Source organism: Cebidichthys violaceus, unplaced genomic scaffold (assembly GCF_023349555.1).
Source record: "Cebidichthys violaceus isolate CVI_PGR_0920_01 unplaced genomic scaffold, fCebVio1.0.p SCAF_6, whole genome shotgun sequence".
In the NCBI taxonomy this organism is placed as follows: domain Eukaryota; kingdom Metazoa; phylum Chordata; class Actinopteri; order Perciformes; family Stichaeidae; genus Cebidichthys; species Cebidichthys violaceus.
The window spans coordinates 1,823,296-1,844,386 of NW_027176816.1; the positions used below are offsets into that span (position 1 = coordinate 1,823,296).

General features: G+C 44.9%; 1 protein-coding gene across 9 annotated transcripts in view; it reads left to right on the forward strand.

Moving 5' to 3' along the window:
* hspg2 (heparan sulfate proteoglycan 2) overlaps positions 1-21,091 on the forward strand; it is an 87,231-nt gene that overhangs the window by 12,901 nt on the left and 53,239 nt on the right. For all 9 annotated transcript variants that reach the window (XM_068732870.1, XM_068732872.1, XM_068732876.1 and 6 more), the window contains exons 2-3: positions 11,925-12,054; positions 12,396-12,455. In XM_068732870.1, the coding sequence (XP_068588971.1) occupies positions 11,925-12,054; positions 12,396-12,455 (190 nt within the window). The remainder of the gene's footprint in view (positions 1-11,924; positions 12,055-12,395; positions 12,456-21,091) is intronic.

The following is a 21,091-nucleotide window of genomic DNA, read 5'->3' on the forward strand; positions in this document are numbered from 1 at the left end:
GAAAATGAAACAGGAGCCGACGCTAAAACAAATGCGCTTTACACCTGGAGAAATCCAACCTTCAACATCACTGGGATTCCCCAGAGCCGTCTCCTTGACCCAGCCTCCAGAACATAATCCGGTTCTTTGCAAGTGTCCTGCCCCTTGATCCTTTGTCAGGGGGGTGACAGAGGGGAGTCTGCACCAAGGGTTTAAAATTCTGAATGGAGAAGGTGAGAGCCAATCAGAATGGAGGCATTTTAGTGGGCACCTGATCCCCTCTCACATGCCGAAACCCAATAATTGGCTTCAGGAATGTTCACATTTATCTGCTGTAGGGTATCGTTAACAAAGTAAAGCTCGCTGGCTTTTTTGGAGGGGGGGGTTTAAGATCTGCCTTGATCCTCGGGTTTGAGGAAATAAAAGACTTCCTTCACCAAACATGGAAGACAACATGCAGGAAAGTCGCTTGTTAGAGCGAAGCTTAAGTTCACGGCGCTGCTAGCCAGAGTGGGGGCAGATTTGCTTCTAAACATGTCTATTTTTGGTCGTAAAAAATTGCACGCTGTCAAAACAAAATTGTTTTAATCACTCCTATTCTGGAAGACGATGAAGCAAAGTTGAAATGAAGTATAAACAGAATACTGTGCTCTGTGTGTAATGACGTCTAACTGAGGTGCACACTGATGGGAACTTACCGTTTTTTGAGGAGGTCTCGAGTCGTGTGCTGTGCAGATGTGGGTGTGCCGGTACGCTGAGCAGCAGTTGGCTGTGCCCGCCACCACTCACGGCGTTCTCTGAAACATGGCTTTCTTCAGTGTTTATTGGTTCTTGTCCAGGCCTAACCTCAAACGGGGAGTTGAGAGGGGGTTGCCAACCTCAGCAGCAGACGGCCTACTGTACTGAACCTCTCTGACGATAGATCTGGAGAAATGCTTGTGTGGAGTTTTACATTGGGGAGAGCCTCACACAAAAGCATCTTTGACTGCTACTGTAATAGAGGTTCCTGGGAATGTGCAGTGACTAGTAGCAGTCTCTTTAAACACTGTTTGTGGCAGGTAATACGTTACAGATGGTAATGCAATTTAAATAGAGAGGCATTGGTAAACACAGAGTTCTGGAGACGTCTCCTCACCGGACCTCACCCCTGTCCTGTACTGCACCCGCTCTGGCTGCAGGGCCTCTTAACGGAGGGTGTAATAACACCTGAGGTATTTTTATCTCCCCCTGGAATTCCACTTCTGTTCTCCTCAAAGATCTCCTGGCTGAATGTGAGGGAACTCAGTCGGTGCAAGCTGCCTGCCTCACTCCATTTTCTTCATTCTTGTAGAACCTTTTTGCCACATTACATCATAGTTTGACTCGGTGCACACTTCGGGTCAAAAACCTGCCGCACGCTGTCGGGGCTCCGGGCGTTCACCGGGGGGGACCGTCGTGACCAGAGAGGTCACCGACACCGCTCTGTCCTCGCTCAGCGCCTCCTCTCCTCAACCCTCTTCAGATGTATCTCACAGTCACATTTGCGGCCCTTCTCCCTGTAAACTGCAGCGTTCTGAGGCGGGCGTCTCCACGCATTATGCGATGCAGCCTCCGCAGCCCCCCCCCCCCCCCCCCCCGTGGGTTACACCGGAGAATGCTCCGACACAAGCAAGCGCTCGTCTCAATGACACGAGTCTGGAAGGACTCGGCCAGACACTTCTCCTTTCTCGGCTGAGATGGACGGCAGAATGCTGCAGCGCGCGTCTTTCAGTTTAGTTAAAGGCAATAACTTTTAAGGATTTTGTTATTCTAAGATGTTGTTTGTGTTGTTTTTGGTGTGTTGTATGCATACATGACAACAGCTGAGGTCATTCGTAATAGTTATTTGTAATGACCCATAACTGTGAGTACCTTAGATGAGGCTTCAGCCATCAGGCTTTCCCATGTCCATTGTGACGAAAGAAGAAATGCATTTTATCTGCAAGGGAAATAAGAGGCAATAAAAAGATGAGGTACAGATTGTCCAACTATAACTGGATGTCCCTCCTATAACACCGTAGGTCAGTTAATGTGGCGCTCATACTTTCCCTTTGTGTTTTGTCCCCTTTCAAAGGATGTGAGATTGTTTTCTGGCTACAAGCCTTACTTTTCCAACCGTAGGAGTCAGGTTCACTACCTGTATTAGTGACTGAAAGAAGGCGCTCCCTCCAAAGCCTTATAAGAATAAAACATTAAAACTACAGCAGCAGTGAATGCAGTCTTTGCCTGAAGACAAACATGAGTTCATCATCTTTTTCCTATTATAGTAATAGATGAATGGCTCTGTGTAGTATCATTATGTTTCATATTTTGGTCACATGTTTGTATATATTTTTCAATCTTAAGATTTGATGTTGAAGATTCGAGAATCCTTTTCATGCTCGTCTGTGTGGGCTGTGATGAAAGCTGACCTTTTCTTCTTGCTCATGGATATTTTGTGCTGTTCCACAAGTGAGGTCACTTCTCTGTTCTCTTGTCTCCTCCCACTTTCGGCTTTCCCATGGTGCATGGTGGCAAAAACAGCTGTCAGGTAATTTCCAAATGGGGAGAATGGGGGGGGGGGGGGGGGCTCTTGAAAGATGAGGATAACCTCTGAATACCTTCTCTGCTTCCTCCCTTTGATGGCTTTGTCAACATCAGACTGCAGTGTCTTGTTTGCTCTGCCAAGCAGAACATCTGGAGAGGAGCACAGCCATCGTTTCTGCTCCAGCCCTATTATGTTTATATTAATGGCATAAACAGCTGAGAACGAATATTTTTTGTTCTCACACTCCATCACTTCTGTGGACTTTTTTTTCTTCTTTTTTTTAATCTTGGCAGAGCTAACAAAGAGTATTATTGAAAATAATAAAGTGAGGAAAAAAAAGACTTTTGATGTGCAGATGGCGCCCAACAAAGAGTTTTGTTCCGTTAACAGCAGGTTTTGGGGTGATGTTATAAGCTCAAAGTGCATCTTGGGTTACCAAACAAAGACTGTTCAAAACTCATGGTTTGAGATGCTCGACATGTTGGAGCTGCTTTGCGTTCCTAAAGAGTCACCATGGTACCCCCGCCAAATCCCAGTTAATTATGAGATCGCCATCCCGAAAAGCATGGCCTTGGGAACCGGTGGAAAGTGGCTTTACCAACATGAAATGATTCCCACCGGACAGGAACGCCTGGAGGGTATTCTCTCTCCCTGGCCCAAAAGCCCGGCTTCTGTTCTCACAAAGTCAGCTCATCACGAGCAATCTTATTATTGTAAAAATGCTAATTATTAATTTCTGCACCTCAGTGGAAAGCTTCGCATTTGTTGGTGCTCCGAGGATCCAATTTGTTCCAGAGCTGGTTGCATAAGCTGCGTACTTAGAAAGATTTTGTCTACTTATCCTACCTTTCCCACACAGTGTAAACCATGAACTAATCGAGTATGATATACAGACGGGAGGGTTGACGGACGAGCTCTGGCTTGTGATTATTTGGGACATTACGAGTGTGGCCAAGTCAACAGGTGGCGTCAGATTAGTCGGTCCTGAGGCGAGAATGAGCAAGAGAGAAAGAGGGGAGGCTAAATCTAACACCGCCGCTGCCGGTAATGTAGGGGAAACCAGAGCTTAATCAAAGAGTCATCACACAGTGGCTGCTTCTCAGCCACAATCTGTCATTGGGTTTAAAAAAAAAAAAAGAAGAAGAAGAAGATTGGAACGTTGCATTTCAGACACGCTGCTTGAGCCTGGCACCGCTTCGTTCCAGACAAACACATCTCAATAACTGTTAGATGCATTACTATGCAATCTGTAAAAAGATACCCAGAGTGTCCCAGAGGATGAATCCTAATGACTTCGGTGATTCTCGCACTTTTCATCTAGCGTCACTAGCGGGGTCGAAATCTTCATTTATACAGCGAAATATCTCAACAGCTACTAGATGGATTAACCACACTGGATTAGCGATCAGCTCAAAATCACCCTGTGATTCACAGAGTCACCAGTCTGATTGAGTCTTGTTACAATGTGGCTGAAATGTACTTTTAGCTCTCTCATTGAAAATGACTTGTAGCATGTTGCTGTGTCGTTCACAGTGTGAATACAGCGTACGCTCTCTGTACTCCAACCGACCACAACACTACAAACGACCGGCGCTCCTCTCTCCGACTCTCACTCCCGTTTCTACCGTTGTCACATGACGACACAATAACAAACCGAAACCTAAAGGTAGAGAAAAACACTTTATCTCTTCCAACGGCCCTTTTCACCATGTTGTCTGACATTTATAAGAACAATCTGAGCCTGTCAGAGCGGTTACTTTTCAGCCGGTTTAGCGGCCGCCGTCTGCAGCTCTCTCCCTCAATACTGAAATTGTTATCACCATTAGTCACTTAGACTCCAAAAACACAGGAAACCAGAGTCCAGGTTGACAAATACAGAAGTTCCCCTTCAGCGTTAGAGCACCTCACAGATCCCTGATCTCCTCTGAGTTTTCCAGTGGGAAGAAAAGCAGGCATCTTAAGTGACACAGGAGCTCTTTCAAAGGCTCTCTCTCTCTCTGTGTTATAAATAAACAGGCCTGGGCCGGAGCTGCTCTTCCCCTCCGAGCTGCCACCAGTCTCAGCACCTCGCCCGTCAGCTGTCGTCTGGGGGAACTGTAGCCGGGCCCCTCGGTCCCCTCCTCCCGGGGACACTACCGGAAACACACCCGCTATTTATAGCCCCACGAATTACTCTCACGCTGTTTATGTTTGATGTGATGTGCAGGTGAGACGGGATTTGATCGTATTTTTACAGTTTCTTTTTTTCAGTCTTGCTGCAAGTTGATCATTTTAGCTCTGCCCTGGTTTACCAATTAAGAGTATAAACATTCATTGGGATATTTTTCTCACAGTAAGAGCACCAGTAGTTTTAAGAGCTAAACCTCAAATCCAATAAATTGGTCTTTCCCACAAACCACAGAGCCCTATTAAAGCAGAATAGCTTCATTCCTGGCTGAAGCAGTCGGCTGATAACTGTATGCCCGTTAACAAGGTGTGTTTCGTCTGTGTGTGTGTGTGTGTGTGCTGTTCTTAATACCTGCATGTGTAAATAAGCGGGTGGTTTCAGTGCTTTTGTTCATTGATGGTGGAGGCCTTCAGGTTCCACCGCTGGGCTCTCTGCTGCCCCGCATTCTAGGTGGTCTGTTGACGCAGGGTCCTGCTGGGGCCCCTGCTGGGGTGATAATTGAAAAGATGGCGCTCCTGAGGGTGTCAACTGGACCTTCACGCCTAGAGAGACGTTTGGGTGGAATGTGGTCACGCTCTATTATCCCACCCACAGTGAAAAAGTAATACAGTATAGCTTTTAAAAACACTTTCAGCCTCCTGTAAAGAAGCCAGAAGGATATTAGTTTGGTGAAAAAAAAACACATTCTCGGCGGGGGAAGAAGCGTACTTTTGGCAGTTTTACAGTGTCTTTCTTTCAAATCTCTAAGATAACCAAACTTTTATTAAAAGACTCATGATGTGCTGCTCTACTGCGGTTTAGTCTTGTGAGTGTGGTGTCACTGAGGCTGAAAAAAGCCCATCAGAGATAGCGTTTCAGTTTAGTGTTGGGCTGAAGGGTGTCTGGTTTCACAGCTCTGCTCACGATCTCTGCTCTCTGTCTGGTCACTGTGTCGCCAGTGCTGTGACCTTTAACCTAAAATACATTATGGTGACTCATCCCCAGTTTGCAAACTGTGCCATTTGTGGCCGACTCGAGACAAGGGCAGAGATGACACGCCACAAAGTAAAGTAGAGATTAAATGACTCTAAGCCTTTTGTTTTAAATGATGTGGGATATCTGGCAAAAGTTAATTTGGTGCATCGGGAAAATCAGTTAATCAGTTAATCAGTGTCAGTCACAGAAATGTGTTCGATTGACTTGAAAATGCTTTTCTGTGACAGTTTCAACTTGTGGGAAATGTGATTGTATGGCACATTTGATACAACAAGCATGCAAAAGTAAAAGCACGGGCTTGTTAGGTGTGGTATTAACTTGTGGTTTCTGAACCAATTACAGCTGTGCACATGTGTATAAAGTAGGGATTTATCACTTCATCCTCCTGTTCCTTTCATCCCAGCAGCAGCGGCAAGAAAAAAAGCTCAAGACAAATTTCTTTTTCTTTTTAATTCAATTGTTGCTCTGGAGACATCCTTTCTCGCCCCGTGTAACTGCACCCCATCCGCAAGTCTGCACAGGCTGGATGCTTATTTTGACATGCCTCCCTAAACAGTTGGTTTAAAAGGGCGAGGAGTGTGTGAGGCTGTGTAGCAGACGCTGACAGGCGGGAGGCAGCGCTTGCTTTACCACAGAGGGTTGTTGTCCCTCGGGGGGGGGGGGGGGGCAGACACAACAGACTATCTTCTAGCTTTTAGTTGGATCTCTTTAGTCACATCCAGGTGTAATGGGTATGATGTTTACATGGTGATAGAAGTATGCCCCACAGAATAAAAGATTCTGCCCCTCTGTGCACCTGCAGTTATATGTTGAATATATATTTAATGCCATCGTCCTCAGTGCATCACCTCACAATACCAGAATATATATCTAAAAAAAAAAAGGGGGCATCATGCGTGTCCAGAAAGTGCAGGTCCTCCTGCCTATTTCCAGTGGGAGGCCAAGCTTATTGTAAAATGCGTGGCATGGGGGAGAGAGAATGTGGGGGAGAGAGAATGAATGACCTGGGGGAAGGCTAGGCAGGCACTCCAAGCATGTGTTTAAAAATGCAGACTTATCCTTCACTTTTTACTCCCCCCTGCCCCCCCCCCATCACTCCTCTCTACAAACCCCCCTTTTCTTTCTGAGAAAGTCCGACGTGTTCGTTGCACCCACAGCATTAGTCATGGAACACTTTGAGAAGACAATCCCTGCACCTTGTCAAAGAGCGTTTGCCCGTTGAATGAAGAGCCTCCTTCCACTTCCTCCCTCTTCCAATCACTTTGGATTAAACCCCTGTAGAAATGTCAAAAAAGAGCCGCAGAGAGCAGAAGGGCCTCACTCATCGGGGCCCTTTCATGCAGGCAGGGGCCCAGCCAGAGGTTTAGTGTCAGAGGTGGCAGTTCGTCAATTCACCGGCACTCCGAGGAAGGGTTAAACCCGTCGAAGCTGTCTCTCTCGCACAAACATACACAAACTTAGACAAAGCAGCCCTGTTGTTGGAAACCTTGAGACATCTGTGTCTCCTGTTCCTGCCGGTGTGTGTGTGTGTGTGTGTGTGTGGAAAAGCAACATTTCTCCAGGGCTTGTCCTTTTTTGCCTCCTTATCTTTCATCACCCTTTTTTCAAAAACGCGAGGCCAAGGACATCACAAACAGCATGCACAGAATTTATTTAGTTCATTACCGAGGTGCTGTAATGGATCTGATTTAGTGCAACCCTGCTAATACTCCTGCAGCCACTCCGCTGATAGCAGCGGGTCAAGTAAAAGGGAGTGCTGAGGGGTTCTGCAGCTCAGTCCTCATTGGTGCCTGGCAGTGCTTGGCGAGCTCCTTCTTTTTCAGCCGACTCTACCTAAAGAGAAGAGAGAGCATGTGTCAAGCTTTCATCCACTTAATGCTCTCTGACGTTTGCATTCCATTCCCGTTTAGTACGCGGCCGCAGCTTCAAGTCTAAGCAGATATTGTTAGTCTTTAAGAGGGAGAGGGTAAAAGAGAGCGGAGAGCGGCTCGGGAGGGTCGGGGAGGTTGGGAATTCATCTTGTGGTGGTTTTTCTGCGAGTTGCCAGCTGCACTGCTTGCTTGAAAGGTCACAACTTGGCGTTTGAATCGATTGATAGGAGCGAGCAATGCGGCGAGCTGCCTCTTTCAGCTTTCACCTCTCTCTACGTTTGCCTATCACACGCTCTGCTGGGAGCAGAAGCACAGATACATGGCGTGAGCTCAGAAGAGGCTTTAAATGCTAAACCGTTGCTGCTTCTATCAGGAAAAAAACAAAAAAAACAAGCATTACATATTTTCATGAGGGAACGTCACTTCGCTGTGGGACTCTTGTCCAGTATCAGCAGCTTCGTGTTTTTCTGTAACACATCGGTTCTGCCTGTTAAGATGTTTTCTCACCAGATTGTCCTGCAGCTGCACCAGTGGGTTTGTTAGCCGAGTGGGCGAAATCAAGTCCCATGAAGAATTCTTCTCACACTGCCTCCGAACAGGCTTTGGCTGTCACAGAGATGTAACCGGGGTGGGAATGCAGGAGTGTGGGTTTATAATGGTCTGTGTGTGTGTGTGTGTGTGTGTGTGTGTGTGTGTGTGTGTGTGTGTGTGCATGAGAGCGTGGGTGCGTGTTTGCATGTACTGCCATATGCCAGTGTGTGCGTTTGTGGACACTTTTATTTATGTATTTGTACGTTATGAGGGGTCATTCCAGTGGTTTGGATGTTTTTCTGTACATTTGTACATTTGTGTCTCGTAACACTGCTTCTGGACACTTCTATGCCCCCGCACCGCCAACATCTGTAGCTGGAGGCCTTGTTTTCAGGTTTTCCGCCCGCCTGTCTGTACGGCGTTCTGGAGCGAATTCCCTCAACTTTGACGTAAATGTCCAATTGGAGTCAAGGATGAGCTAATTAGATTTTTTTTTCGGTCAAAGGTCACTGTGATCTCACAAAACATGTTTTTGACCATAAGTCAAGAATTCATATGCTAATTATGCCAATTTCCCACAAATATCTAATAGGATAGAATTATGAAGGGATGACATTTTGGACAGACACAGATGTAAACTACTATATAGCATACTATAGTGTTTAAACTCACTTTAAGGTCACTTGCCTTACTCACAACAAGTATATCCATCACAGTAAACATGAAGTCACTGTTGTGTGTTGTCAAAGTTACTGTATCATTTATGTGGGAATGTAGATGCAATAAACACCCCTTTGGAAAGGCCCATTTTGAAAAGGTGTATTTGTTGGAGCATTACAGGAAATATTTAATATTCAGGTGTGTTGACATTCTCTAATATCTGAGAAAAGTTGGCAGTGGAATAGCAAGAAGCCCACGCGTGTATGTGAATGCTATTCCAGAGCTGAATCTAAAGGGTCTGATGGGAGGGCTTAAAATGTTTGGTGGTATTCTGAATTTTTGTTGTTGTCAACAAATCCCAAGAAAAACCAACAGTGAATAATGCCTAATATAGCGTATCCCTCAGGGCCATAAGCTTTGTTTTCATCCAGTAATGCTCAAATGAACTCCTATCATTTTGTGCATGTTGTCTTAAGAGTAAGCACCAGTCAGGGAGTGTTAAAGTTAAGCAGCTGTGGTTAATATGGAAAAGTAAATTGAAGTGAATTAGCTACCGCACCATTATCTCAGTGTTGATGTTGTGATAGCAAAAATCTCACGATAAAACATTTCACTTAGTTTTATCCCACCAGGGTTAGAAAAGAGAAGAAAAAAAAATGGACAATGGACACCGCTTTTCTTTTGGAATCATTCATGAGACATTTGTTCTTGTGGTCAGATAGAAGCTGTGGAGAATTGTGAATCTTTGGATTGGCTGTTAACAGCCAGTGACTGTGAAATGAAATAAACGGGCTTGCAGTACAAATGTGCATGTTGAGGAGCCAGCATTTGTTTGGAAGTAGAGACGACAGAAGGTCTCCAGCTGCAACATTCAACAACAGCTGATGGAAGAAAGGATCTTGGCTTTAATTTGACATTTACCAGTTTTTTCCAGAATGTTCTGCTTCTGCTCCATTAATTATCAATTGTTCACGGGTTTGAAATACTATTCCCCCCCCCCCCCCCCCATCCCGCTAACAGCTGGATAAACTCATTGCCCTTCCACAGGCTTCTGTATAGCCTCACCTGTCAGTCATTATTCATAGCTTCTGTTGTTCCCCTTTTTTTTAGAGCTACAACTGCTTCGTCCCACAAGGCAAACATTGTGCATTGTGGCAGAATATTTCATAAGTAAACAGTGGAATTCCTTTGGGCTGGAATGCGTGCGCTTGTCTGCGTGTCACGTGTGTGTGTGTGTGTGTGTGTGTGTGTGTGTGTGTGTGTGTGTGTGTGTGTGTGTGTGGATATTTGTGTGTGTGCATGTACTTGCGCATGCCGAGCAGCTACCTGGTTGCCATATGTCCCTCTGGAAATGCAACGAGCTACTAGAGCAGGCGGGTTCTCTGAGGCCCGCCTCCTCTGGCTGGGGTGGAGTTCAAAGAATTACAGAGTCGGTCAAGACCTTCATCTCGAGGGAGATATAACTTTAACACAACAGACGCGTCTTATCTCCTAGACTGAGAGTAAAGGTCGCAGCAGCTTTTAGCCCCGAAGATGAGGCCAGATTGGCATTCTCAAACAAGTGTGGCTTAACATGTTAGCTTTAAGATCAGGTGAAATGTGGACTCGCTCAGCAAAGGGCTACTCCGTAGGTTTGCGGTGGTTTTTGCCTTGATGGCATCCAACGTGTCCAGATGGTAACCCCTGCCAAGGGAGCGGGAAGCAGGAGATGATCACACCGACGGTCGGCTGGTCGGCACCACTGAAAAGAATTTGGTTTGTCAGCGGTTTCCTTTTGAAAATGGCCCGGGATTGTTGTTGTAAGGGTGTTCAATCAGGGGAGAGAGGATTTGTGGGGATATATCTAGTTATTTATTAGCTGGAGCCATTTAAATGGGAAAACCACCATGACAGAGTTCGGTGGAAATACGAACTGGCGGACCACGCCAACTGGAAATGCCACGGGGGGGTGGGGGGATGGGGGGGGGGGCATGCTGCCAGGCTCGTATCCAAAACTTATAGCCGGAGTCTGGGCAGACTGGATGCTGAGATGGTGGGAGATAATAAACCCACACAGTGCTGCTCCACTGGGGCTGGCACAGAGAACGTTGTGAAGATGATCAGATATGAGAGTGGACTGTGTATGTGTCTATCAGGTGTACTGCTGGAGGAGGCAGCTCTGTCTTTATATTATGTGTCCTGACAAGGATCGTCTTATGTGATAGAAATATACTGAAATAATCCTTTTTGTTACCATAACGAAAACAACGCTTTTCTCCTTGTTGGCATAAAACTGTGTGTTCTATTTATGAACCACTCTAGCACAAGAATGTTAGTATGTCTGTCCGTCACCACTTTGGGTCAAGTGGTGAGTAAAGTATCTCAACAACTAGTCGATGGGTTGAAAAGGTATTTTGTACAGATTCTCATTGTCCCCAGAGGAGGAATCTTTAGGAATTTCCGAACTTTTCCTTGATTTGTGGTTTTTGGAACCACTGTCGGATGGTTTGCCTTGACATTTGATACAGATATTAAAGGTTCAGTAGGTTTATGAAAAATAAGATATTGTCATATTTGCCCAAAACTGTCACTGTATCCTCAAAAAAGTATTTTCCTCCGCTCCACCACGCATGAAGGAAAACAGCCAATCAGAGCAGAGGAGTCTCTAACGCAGCGTCAATCACTGCAAGTGAACTCTGAGCAAACTGTCACACTATGCGCCGCTGACCAAATGTGAATCAAGATTGCGTTACTGCTAAACTAAGATGGTGAACATGCTACACATTGTACACATCAGCGCGTTAAAGACAGTCACTATGAGCATGTTAGCATTCTGATGTTGGCATTTAGCTCAAAGCAGGTGACCTCGTGTTTCTGTGATAGACTCCTTCCTAATTCCAGAGCAAGGAGCTGGTTGTGTTCTTTTTCTTCTTTTAACCAGGGGGGAGTTTAAAGCATACTTCAACAGATTTATGTCATCCATTCATTCTGATGTCAACCTCAGCTGCTTTCCTTGGCTTTCACAGTCATTTGCATGTGTACTCTTGAAACGGCCTCTAGGAGATAATAAATGGTCAAAGTAAATACATCACAATGCCCCGTTTCCTGTCTCGGCTTTTGTTTTCCCTCCACCCTTCCAGGGTCCATGTATAGCACTGGGTGTAACCTTTCTCTGCCGACACTTCAACCCCTATAAATCTCTCTGTGTCTGCTGCAGGTGACTCAGGCCTCCAAGGTGTGGGGAGAGGTCCCTCTGCCAGAAGACTTGGAGGGGGAGAAAGACGTCCAGGCGTCTCGGAGCTTACTGGACGACGACGAGGACTTTGCTGCTGATGAAGCTTCAGGAGGTGGGCTTGATAGAGGCCGGATGACCCCAAAACCACAGCAACAGCTGCCCTTAATTCACGGGAGATGTTTTTCATTACGCATTCCTTAGATTGTTAACTCCACATCCTAAAACTGAAAACGAGGGGAAATGCAGCTCAGAGATATGTAATAAAATGCTTACTTTGATGATTTCGTCCTACATGTGAACTCCGACGTGCAGGATTCACGCTTTTCATGAAGAATTTAGAGCAGACTGTATGTTGTACTTGTTACATAAGTGAGCAGAACATTTGATTTGATTTCTCGCTTTGAACCAGCACATTGACCGTTTCCCTATAATCCTCCGTTTCTGTCTTCAAAGATCTGCCCAGTGGAGAGGATGATGGAAGCACGCCATGGCCTCCAGTCTCTGAGAGCACAAGTAAGGGACCAGAACATCGAGTGAATCCAATCATTTTTCTTGCGGCAGATTTTGTCGATGTGTGGTAGATCACTCAGCCCTCTAAAGCTTCCCTATCTGTGACTCCAACTTCAGTGGCTGCTTGGAGTGTGTGTGTGTGTGTGTGTGTGTGTGTGTGTGTGTGTGTGTGTGCCTGAATGATGATGCCTTCACATCCTGCTACTACACCCCCCCCCCCCCCCCCCCCCCCAGCACCCTGCCAGCTTGCCAGAGTCTGGTCATAACACACGCGTTCAGCTTTGTCTTTGAGACAAAAAAACATCTCCTCTCCTCTTTCATCTTTTGAACCAGCGGCAGAGGTGACAGCACAATAAGATACATGAAAGTGCCGCGAACAATAAAAGTTGCAGCCGAGCACCTCTGTTTGCCTTCCACTCAAACTCCTTCGCTTTTTCCAGCCCTCTTACTTTTTGTAGACTTTTATATTTATATGCGGGTACCCTATTATATCACATTGCACAGTAGCAAGGAAAAAAAATCTTTGCACGATGGGTCTAACTCTTTAATCACGCCTCTGGTTTTCTGCTGCTCGTTACTCTTCTGTTCTTGGCCACTTCTTCTTGTTTTTACTGTCTAGTCTGTATTTTTTATTTCCAGACAACAAAACAGCTAAGAGTTATTGTCAATTGACTCGTTCACTGTGTTCATGCTACTTGGCCTTAGCCACCAAGGATACCTTAAAGGTCCCACCTTGTAGAAAGTGAGATTTCCGTGTCTTTTTTAATCTTGAAGCAGGTCTAGGTGCGATATAAATACTGCTAAAGTATCTAAACGCTCAATCCAGGGAGAAATGCACACAGTGTTCAGAAACGGTGCCTTTTTAAAGGAGCCGTTAGGACTTAACCTGCGCTAAAACGAAGCATGTAGCATTTAGCATGTAAACATGTTCTACTATATCCTTTTCATGTTTTACCTGAAAAGGAGTAATATCAACAGTAGTACTGTCAACAGTACTACTGTTGATACTACTACTGATACTCACAGTATCAAGTGGTAATAGTTTTTTTTGGATATACCAATGCTGATGCTCTACTCACCGTGGCAACACAAGTTCTAATTCCAATTGGTACATCTATCTAGACTATAGATTTTCAAGCACGTCTCAACATTTATATTATTATACTATCATTTCCCCCTGCAAGAAATTCCTTTATCAAAGCGGATACCTGTTAACACCCTGACAGGACAGATCATATTCCTATTAAAAGCAAAGGCCTGGTAATAGCTGCTGCCTCTTATGGTGTCCTTGGGGCCAGACGCCGGCACTCGACAGGTTAGCACAGCTGATTACATCATGGCAGAATAACTGTTTTGGTAGCAGCGTTACGAGCTGACATCATAGCTGGGGCGCGTTAGCATCATGTGCCTCGTTCACAGAAATAGCACCGATGTGAGGCCTCGCTGAATTTGGGTGGTTAAAGGAGCCGGAGGAGCTTTTAACACAGTTTACATTCATTTGTTTGGCGTTGAAAGCATGTGACTGCGACAGATTAGGGTAATTGAAGGTTAAGACAGTTTTTAGCAGTGCTATGATGAAGAACATATTTAGCTAATATCGACAGATTGATTGATTAGTCGTAAACACAGCCTCACAGATCATGTCAGTAGAAGAAGGTTTTATTTCAACCTCCTGCATCAAAGTGTGCGTGTGCGTGTGCGTGTGTGTGTGTGTGTGTGTGTGTGTGTGTGTGTGTGTGTGTGTGTGTGTGTGTGTGTCTCCTGGTGAGTACGCTAACCCTCAGGTCACAGTCAGCTTGGACCTTACAAATGTACAAAAAGAATATGGAAGTCACAGAATACAATGCCAGGTTATGGATCGTCGACAGCATTAGATATTTTCTGTTAGTGTGCCCACATTCTGCGGTGCGACATGCACCTACAAAACGTTCCCCATTACTTTGGTTTATTGCATCTGTTTCCATAAACTTCCCGGCTTTTGTATCCCCTTAAAGGTCAGTGTTGCTTTAATGTGGCAATTAAATGGGAAGCTGAGATTACGCAGTACTTTATTCAATATATTATAGAATGTCAAAGGTGGCAAGACATATTTGCATTCTGCTCAGTATGATCACGGTGCTATGATTAGGGGAGACAGGCTATTTCCATAAATAGCTTTAAGCACAACAGCAATGGGAAGGAAATTGGGTTTCCTGTGCATAATGCTGAATACTTTTCTGAGTGTCTCTGTCCTGTTGGCTGTCCAGACTGTTCATGCAAGCCTCTGCCTTCCTTCCCCCTCCACCACTTTGAAGTAGTAGACGTGTTTGACACAGTTGCCCCCCCATTATGGCTTATTTCCTGCCACTATTTGCCAATGGCTAATGAATTCCCATTTTCCTACTGTCTTAGCCTCGTGCATTGAAGCTTAAAAAAACCACCTGGAGCCCAGACCGTTGTTGAGATGGGGTTATTTTTAACCTCTTTATCTTTTTTCTTTATTGCCCCTAATCATAGTCTGCAATCTTCTCCAGAGATACGAAGGTTGCGTCCCGTGTCCTCCCAACCTCTCGTCTAGACCTACACACTGAGATCCCCCGGAGAGATTTCTGGGAGACAAAATAGGACTAATCTCATCTGTGAAAGCCTTTCCTTGTTTCGCAGGCTCCATTACAGACATTCCCACTGCACCAAGGATATTGGTCACTTTGTTGAGAAACCAAAGAAACAAAGGTTACCATGTCCACTTAGTAATGGGGTTGGTGGTTGGTGAGGGGCTGCTGGGGTTACATTCTTCCCAGTGCTAATTGTGGATTAAAAGCTTGAGAATTCATATCCTCCGAATAGTGTTTTTTTTTTTTTTAAAGAGGGTGCCACGTATCAAAGTCACAGATTAAAAAAAATAAATATATATATACTGTTATGCTCCAGGTAACAATGTGACGCAATACCCCTGGCAGTCTTCAACACGTCTCTGTGTGACACTTTCGTTCTACAGAAATAATGAAACATTGCATATTTGGTCAGAGACGTGAGTTCAGCTAAATGTTTAAATTGTGATCACATGTAGTAGAGAAAAGAATATTAACTGTATGTCTTGCAGTGAAATGAACTACATTAGATGTACGCAGTGCTCTGTGGTTTTAGATCAAACGTGTAGCTTGGAGTTTGTCACTTGATTCAAGGGGGAGGCTGAGCAGAGAGATTTGTTCTGTGTTTCGTCTGCAGGGACGTTCTGCGTCAACTCTTAGGTCAGGTTAGGCTGTCCCGGTCCATTGGCTGACAGGTGTCTGCATTAAGAATCAGAATCAGCTTTATTGGCCAAGTGCGTGCACATACACAAGCAAGTTGACTCTGTTTTCTTCGCATCTCTCGCAATGTACTTACACAGAAAAAGAAATAAAAGCTTGAGACGAGAACAACAAAGCAGGAAAGACAGACAAAGGTAAAGAAGAGACAGGACTTAATTGTGAAAAAAATAGGTGTAAATAATATATAAAGCAATAAAATATGAAATAAAATGTATTTGTACTAGTTAAATGAAGTTGTAAATAATACAAATAGGGCAAAGACATGGATACAGATAGACTGGATGATTATACACAGTATGTATGATGTCTATATATTGTATATACAGTGATTTTTAGATTTATTATCTTTATATATTAAAAAGCATGTTCTTGTGTAGCCTCAGCTGGTTTTACATCAATTACTAAAGGACTCCAATTCATATTAGAGCTGGGCTATATAACAATACATCATCAAAACAATATAAAAATGTCTATCGTTTTATATTTTTTAGTATCGTTTCTTGCGTTATCCCTATAACACAGATAAAAAATAAATGTATATGAATGTTTAAAACTATCACACTACATCTACATTACAGGGACACCAAATATAAACAAAGGAGATCTAAATCTAGTTAAAAAAACCTACTCTTTGCAGTTTACCTTGGTTATTATAACCAGTGATGTAATATTCAGTGAGCTTATGGATGTTATACACCATTCAGACCAAGATGTATAGATTAGTGTAGGCCTTAACGTCTGCCAGCTGTCTTTTAAAATGCATTTATCTGCTTTTTTTGATTCATATTACATGTGCTGTCCTCTTTGTTTAGATATAGGTGAGGCCTGTATTTATGTGTACATTTTGCACTTGAGTTTTTAATCAAATGAGAAAATACTCAGTACTTTCATTTGTCATGTATTTAATTATACAAAATAGGCTTCAGCATGTGGTTATTTCTTGTAAACTATTTATTTATTTAATTAGCAGAAAACGTGCTGTATTGTGATTGTTATCGAGATAGGAAATGACTTATTTGGTCCATAGCAGCGAGCCGTACTTCCTATTCTTCTGTTACCTCTAGAGGAGAACAGATGTTGCAGCGTAAGTGGACGATGCATCAGGGTAATGTCGCCTGTCTGTCACTTTGGCCCGGGCGCTGGACCGGCTGTGGCTGCGGCCACCCAGTCAGTGTTCCTTCACGGGCAGTTTGTGAGATGTGCGTGCCTCAGTGGCACTGCCTCCGTGTGTGTTTGTGTGTGTGTGTGTGTGTGTGTGCGTGTGAGTGCGTGTGTGTGTGTGTGTGTGTGTGTGTGTGTGTGTGTGTTTGTCACACACCGGTAGACTCCTGGGCAGTTACACATGGGGGATGAGTGCTGGCAGCTGCAGCTATTTCGGTGAGGTCTTTGTTGTTGCACTGCTGGGGGGGCCCTCGAGGTGGTCACAAACTGACCCAAGAGTGCAGTAGAAACTTGTTTGACATTATAATCAAACGGCTTACTCCCTTTTTTTTTTTGTGGACACGGCAGACAAAACACGAGGGCCGTGTGGTTGAAGGACACGGTGGGTTTAACTTGTATCCGAACCGCTGATAAAAGCCATTCACAAGCAGTTCACTTTGAGCGCGACCGTGCGCAATGCACATTGTTCTGAGAGACTGCCGCTGATTGGACTTGAGCCTCATTGCTGCACCTTGCCCCGTGATGCGTCGCTCTGTTGTGCCAATAACAAATGTGTTGCCTCGGAGAAACTCGCCTGCGCTGCTCCTCTTTAGGAAAGAGATGCTGAGGGTTACATTGAAAGAGAGCACACGAGTGCAGCTGTTTGAAGGACTTCTCTTTCCTCAAGGACAGGCTTGTAACTGATACAAAAGTTTATTTAGTTGATCGTCCTGACGATCCATGCTGCAGCAGAAGAGAGTACCTTAAATTGGACGAAAGAAAATGGTTTTGTTGTATCACAAAACAAATGCTGAATTGGAACTTGTGGTTATTGGCCGGGTTTCCAGCTGTCCTGTGGTTTTCCCAGATTTGAGAGTTTATTTGGATAAAGCTCCATAGTTGATCAGCGGCTTCCTGGTTGCTCACTAGAGAGTATCCATACCAAATAACAACCTCTTCTGGGATCTGTAACACAGTTAACTCGTTCTCTTCTGCACAATGAGACATTCGGTGCATGTGCTCGCTTACTCAAGATATCACTTTTACTTTCCCTCCCGACTGGTGAGAGGGTTATATTTGCAGGGTTGCGGTGTGTGTGTGTTCATGCTTTGATACAGTGGAAGGGCTTGTTTCAGTCAATGATCATCATAAAAGAGTGGAGACTTATAATGGAGCTGTTACCCCCTTCTGTCCGGCTCTCACTCCCATTATGACAAGGATCACAACACATCTGTAGCCTTTGATGTAGCGGATATTTCATTAGCTTTGATAGTCTGGCTCTCTATTCTTTTTTTGGGGGGGGGGGGCCTTAGATTGTTTGGGGTTGGGCAACTTTTCTTTCAACAGTTTCCTTACTGGACTTTGCAGACTTTAAATTGTTTTGCCGAGCTGGCAGCGTTCAGTTGACCCGACTGTAGCAGCAGGCAGCAGCAGTTGCATTTAATCTAAAAGCAAAACTTTTCAACAACTTTTTCCTCAATCTTCTCTCCTCTGAAAGACATGCCACAGCTACAGTAATGATGCATCAAGAGCCATGTGTTGTTGTTTGTTTTTTTGTATCTGTACAGCTGTAAAACAGCTGGATCCAGCACACCCACTTGATTATGAAAGAGCTGTTGTTTACTGCCGTCTGTCGACGTTTAAGGAGTGGACTCGTACACAATCCGGATCGGAGTGTGAATATCTGTCTTGTCAGCACAGTGCTAGCATTAAGGGTAAAAAATAAGATAACATAGAGCCCTTTTTTATTGAAAGCCAGTGAACAGACACTCGGAAGACTTTGCACAATGCTCCCTCTCTTAAAACCAATCTTTGTGTCAGAGCGACCGAGAGGCCTCCTCAGCTGACATTTCAGAGCATGTCCCACGGTGTAGCTGCATCCAAAGCAGTGGAAGAATGAATGAGTCACCACAAAACAGAACATGGTCATTGTTGCCCTTGCCAGTGCAGAGGGCTTAACGTTTGGTACAAAAAACGCTCATAATGGTGCTCAGTTCTTTCCATTTAGGAGGGAAAACAGGAAGCAGCTCCTCCCTGCGTCTCTGCAAAACCCCAGGGTGTGTGTGTGTGTGTGTGTGTGTGTGTGTGTGTGTGTGTGTGTGTGTGTGTGTGTGAAGCAGACGGTTAAAGATCGGCGCATGGAAGCGAGTGTTTGGTTCGCAGGATATCCTCTTTGTTCTGTTTAACCGAAGAGGAGTCATTTCGAAAGAGATGCCCTCTGATCTCCTCTCCTTGACGCTCTCATGCAAGCAGCCGTGTGTGTTTCCCGACAGACGGCGGTTGAACTCATTAGTCAACGAAAACCGCAGGAGCCATTGTCCCACCGAGCACCGTGATCCACAACATGTGGATGGTAACCATTAGTGGGACAGTTTACAGGAAGAAATGGATCCTGACATCAGTAGCTTCTCATAGAATTGTGATGACAACTTCACTTCTGCGCCTGCTGTTGTCTTGGCTGTTTTATTTCGTGTATTTCACATCATTTCATGCAGAACAGTATCCTCCCTTAGCTGTTTCCTGCCAACTGTTTATATTTCAACACCCATCATCTCAGTGACTTTTCCTGATTTCCTGTTTCTGTTACAACTCTTATAAGAAATTCACTTTCTGATTGTCACTTTCTATTTTCTCTCCTTGCTTCCGATCATTTTCTTTCTAACTTTCCTGAAATTTTAACCTCTCTGCACCTGCCTGGCTAACTTGATCAATCCTCTTTGTGTCGCTTTTTCCTTGTTTGATCCTCGATCTTTGGCTCTTGGCCCCCTGACTCTTGCTCCTTTCTCCTCGCCCCCTCATTGCCTGCCATAGCACTCAGGTCGAAGTCTTCATATCTGGGGAACTTACAGAGCCCAGTCGAACCAGACTACAGTAAGTCCTCAAGCCCTTCTTTCTTTCTTTTTTATGCTTCGGTTCCTCCCCTCTCTTGTCTTTGGAATACTCTCCTGTCACCTGCTCCGCTCAGCACTCTCATTTCCAAACACACTCTCAGATAACATTCCAAGGAAGACTCGGCTTGGGCATGCAGTATTTTGAGTCCGGCGTGTTTTTTCCAAAGTGTCTTACAAGGCGTCTCTGATGCCAGTGGAAAATGATGGAGTTGTTCCATCGAGTAATATAGTTCGTCACCCTCGAGTGACAACACTTGCGTTTCCAGCCGAGAACATCTTTGTAAAGATATGTTAGGAATACACAACTGTTCATCTCCGTGGACCCGCCGACACTTGCTAAAATGCGTTCCAACAATTTGATTTGAAAAGTGCTTTTTGTAATTTCAACCTGATGGCTCGTCCCAATGATGCAAACCAGCTGTCTCTGAGAACCACTACAGCATGAGTATGAAAACGTGCTTCGTCGTACACTATGGTGTTTGTTTTTTTTATGCTTACATCGCGAGCCGTGGGAGAGCACAACGGGGCGAGCTTAATAGTGATTCCAGAAGTTGTTCCCAAGAGCTCCCCAGAGGCCAATGAGTGGAGACTTGGAGACAGAGTTGCTTGGCTTGCCACCAGCAAAAGGGTTAAGTAGCAGGAGCTCTTGTTCAGAGTCAAACTGAGAAAGAGGCAGCTGGCATACGAATGTATTTCACTAAAGACAGAAGGAAATATTTAGAAATAAAATTAAAGAGACAAAGAGGGAAAACCCCATGGATGTTGATAGCTTGTATTATCAAAGAGTTTTCATTAGAAAGCTGAGGAGGTGTGGTCGAGGCCTTTTTTTCTTGTCGATTCTCTCTAAATGCTTCGGGTGGTGCTGGGCCGATGCTGTGGGCGCAGCCTTGGGGGTTGAAGGTCAAGCCCAAAGCGGCTGGGCTTTTAAAGGACAGGCCGGGCTCCCGGCTCAATCAAGTCTTTGTCTTCTGCAAAGGCCTCTATGTGTTCAGAGGGGCCCATTGCACAAAGCCGCCACAGTTCTACTGAACAGCTTTAATAGCTAAATAAGTTCGTGAATTAAGAGTATGGAATGCTATTTTTCCACTCCCACCCGTCGTGTCTGCACTCTTGACAGTTTCATCACTCTAGATGGTGGTGGTGGTGCTTGACGAGGGGATTCCCCACCTCCCCCAGCGAGTGATGCACAAGAGAATGGGTCTCAGAGTAAAAGAGCCACTCGTTAGCAGCAGGGCACAACCCGGCACTCTAATCAAAGGATCTCAGGCGGCGGCAGTTCCACACTCGCCAGTCTGTAACGTCAACGCGGCAAGCTCAG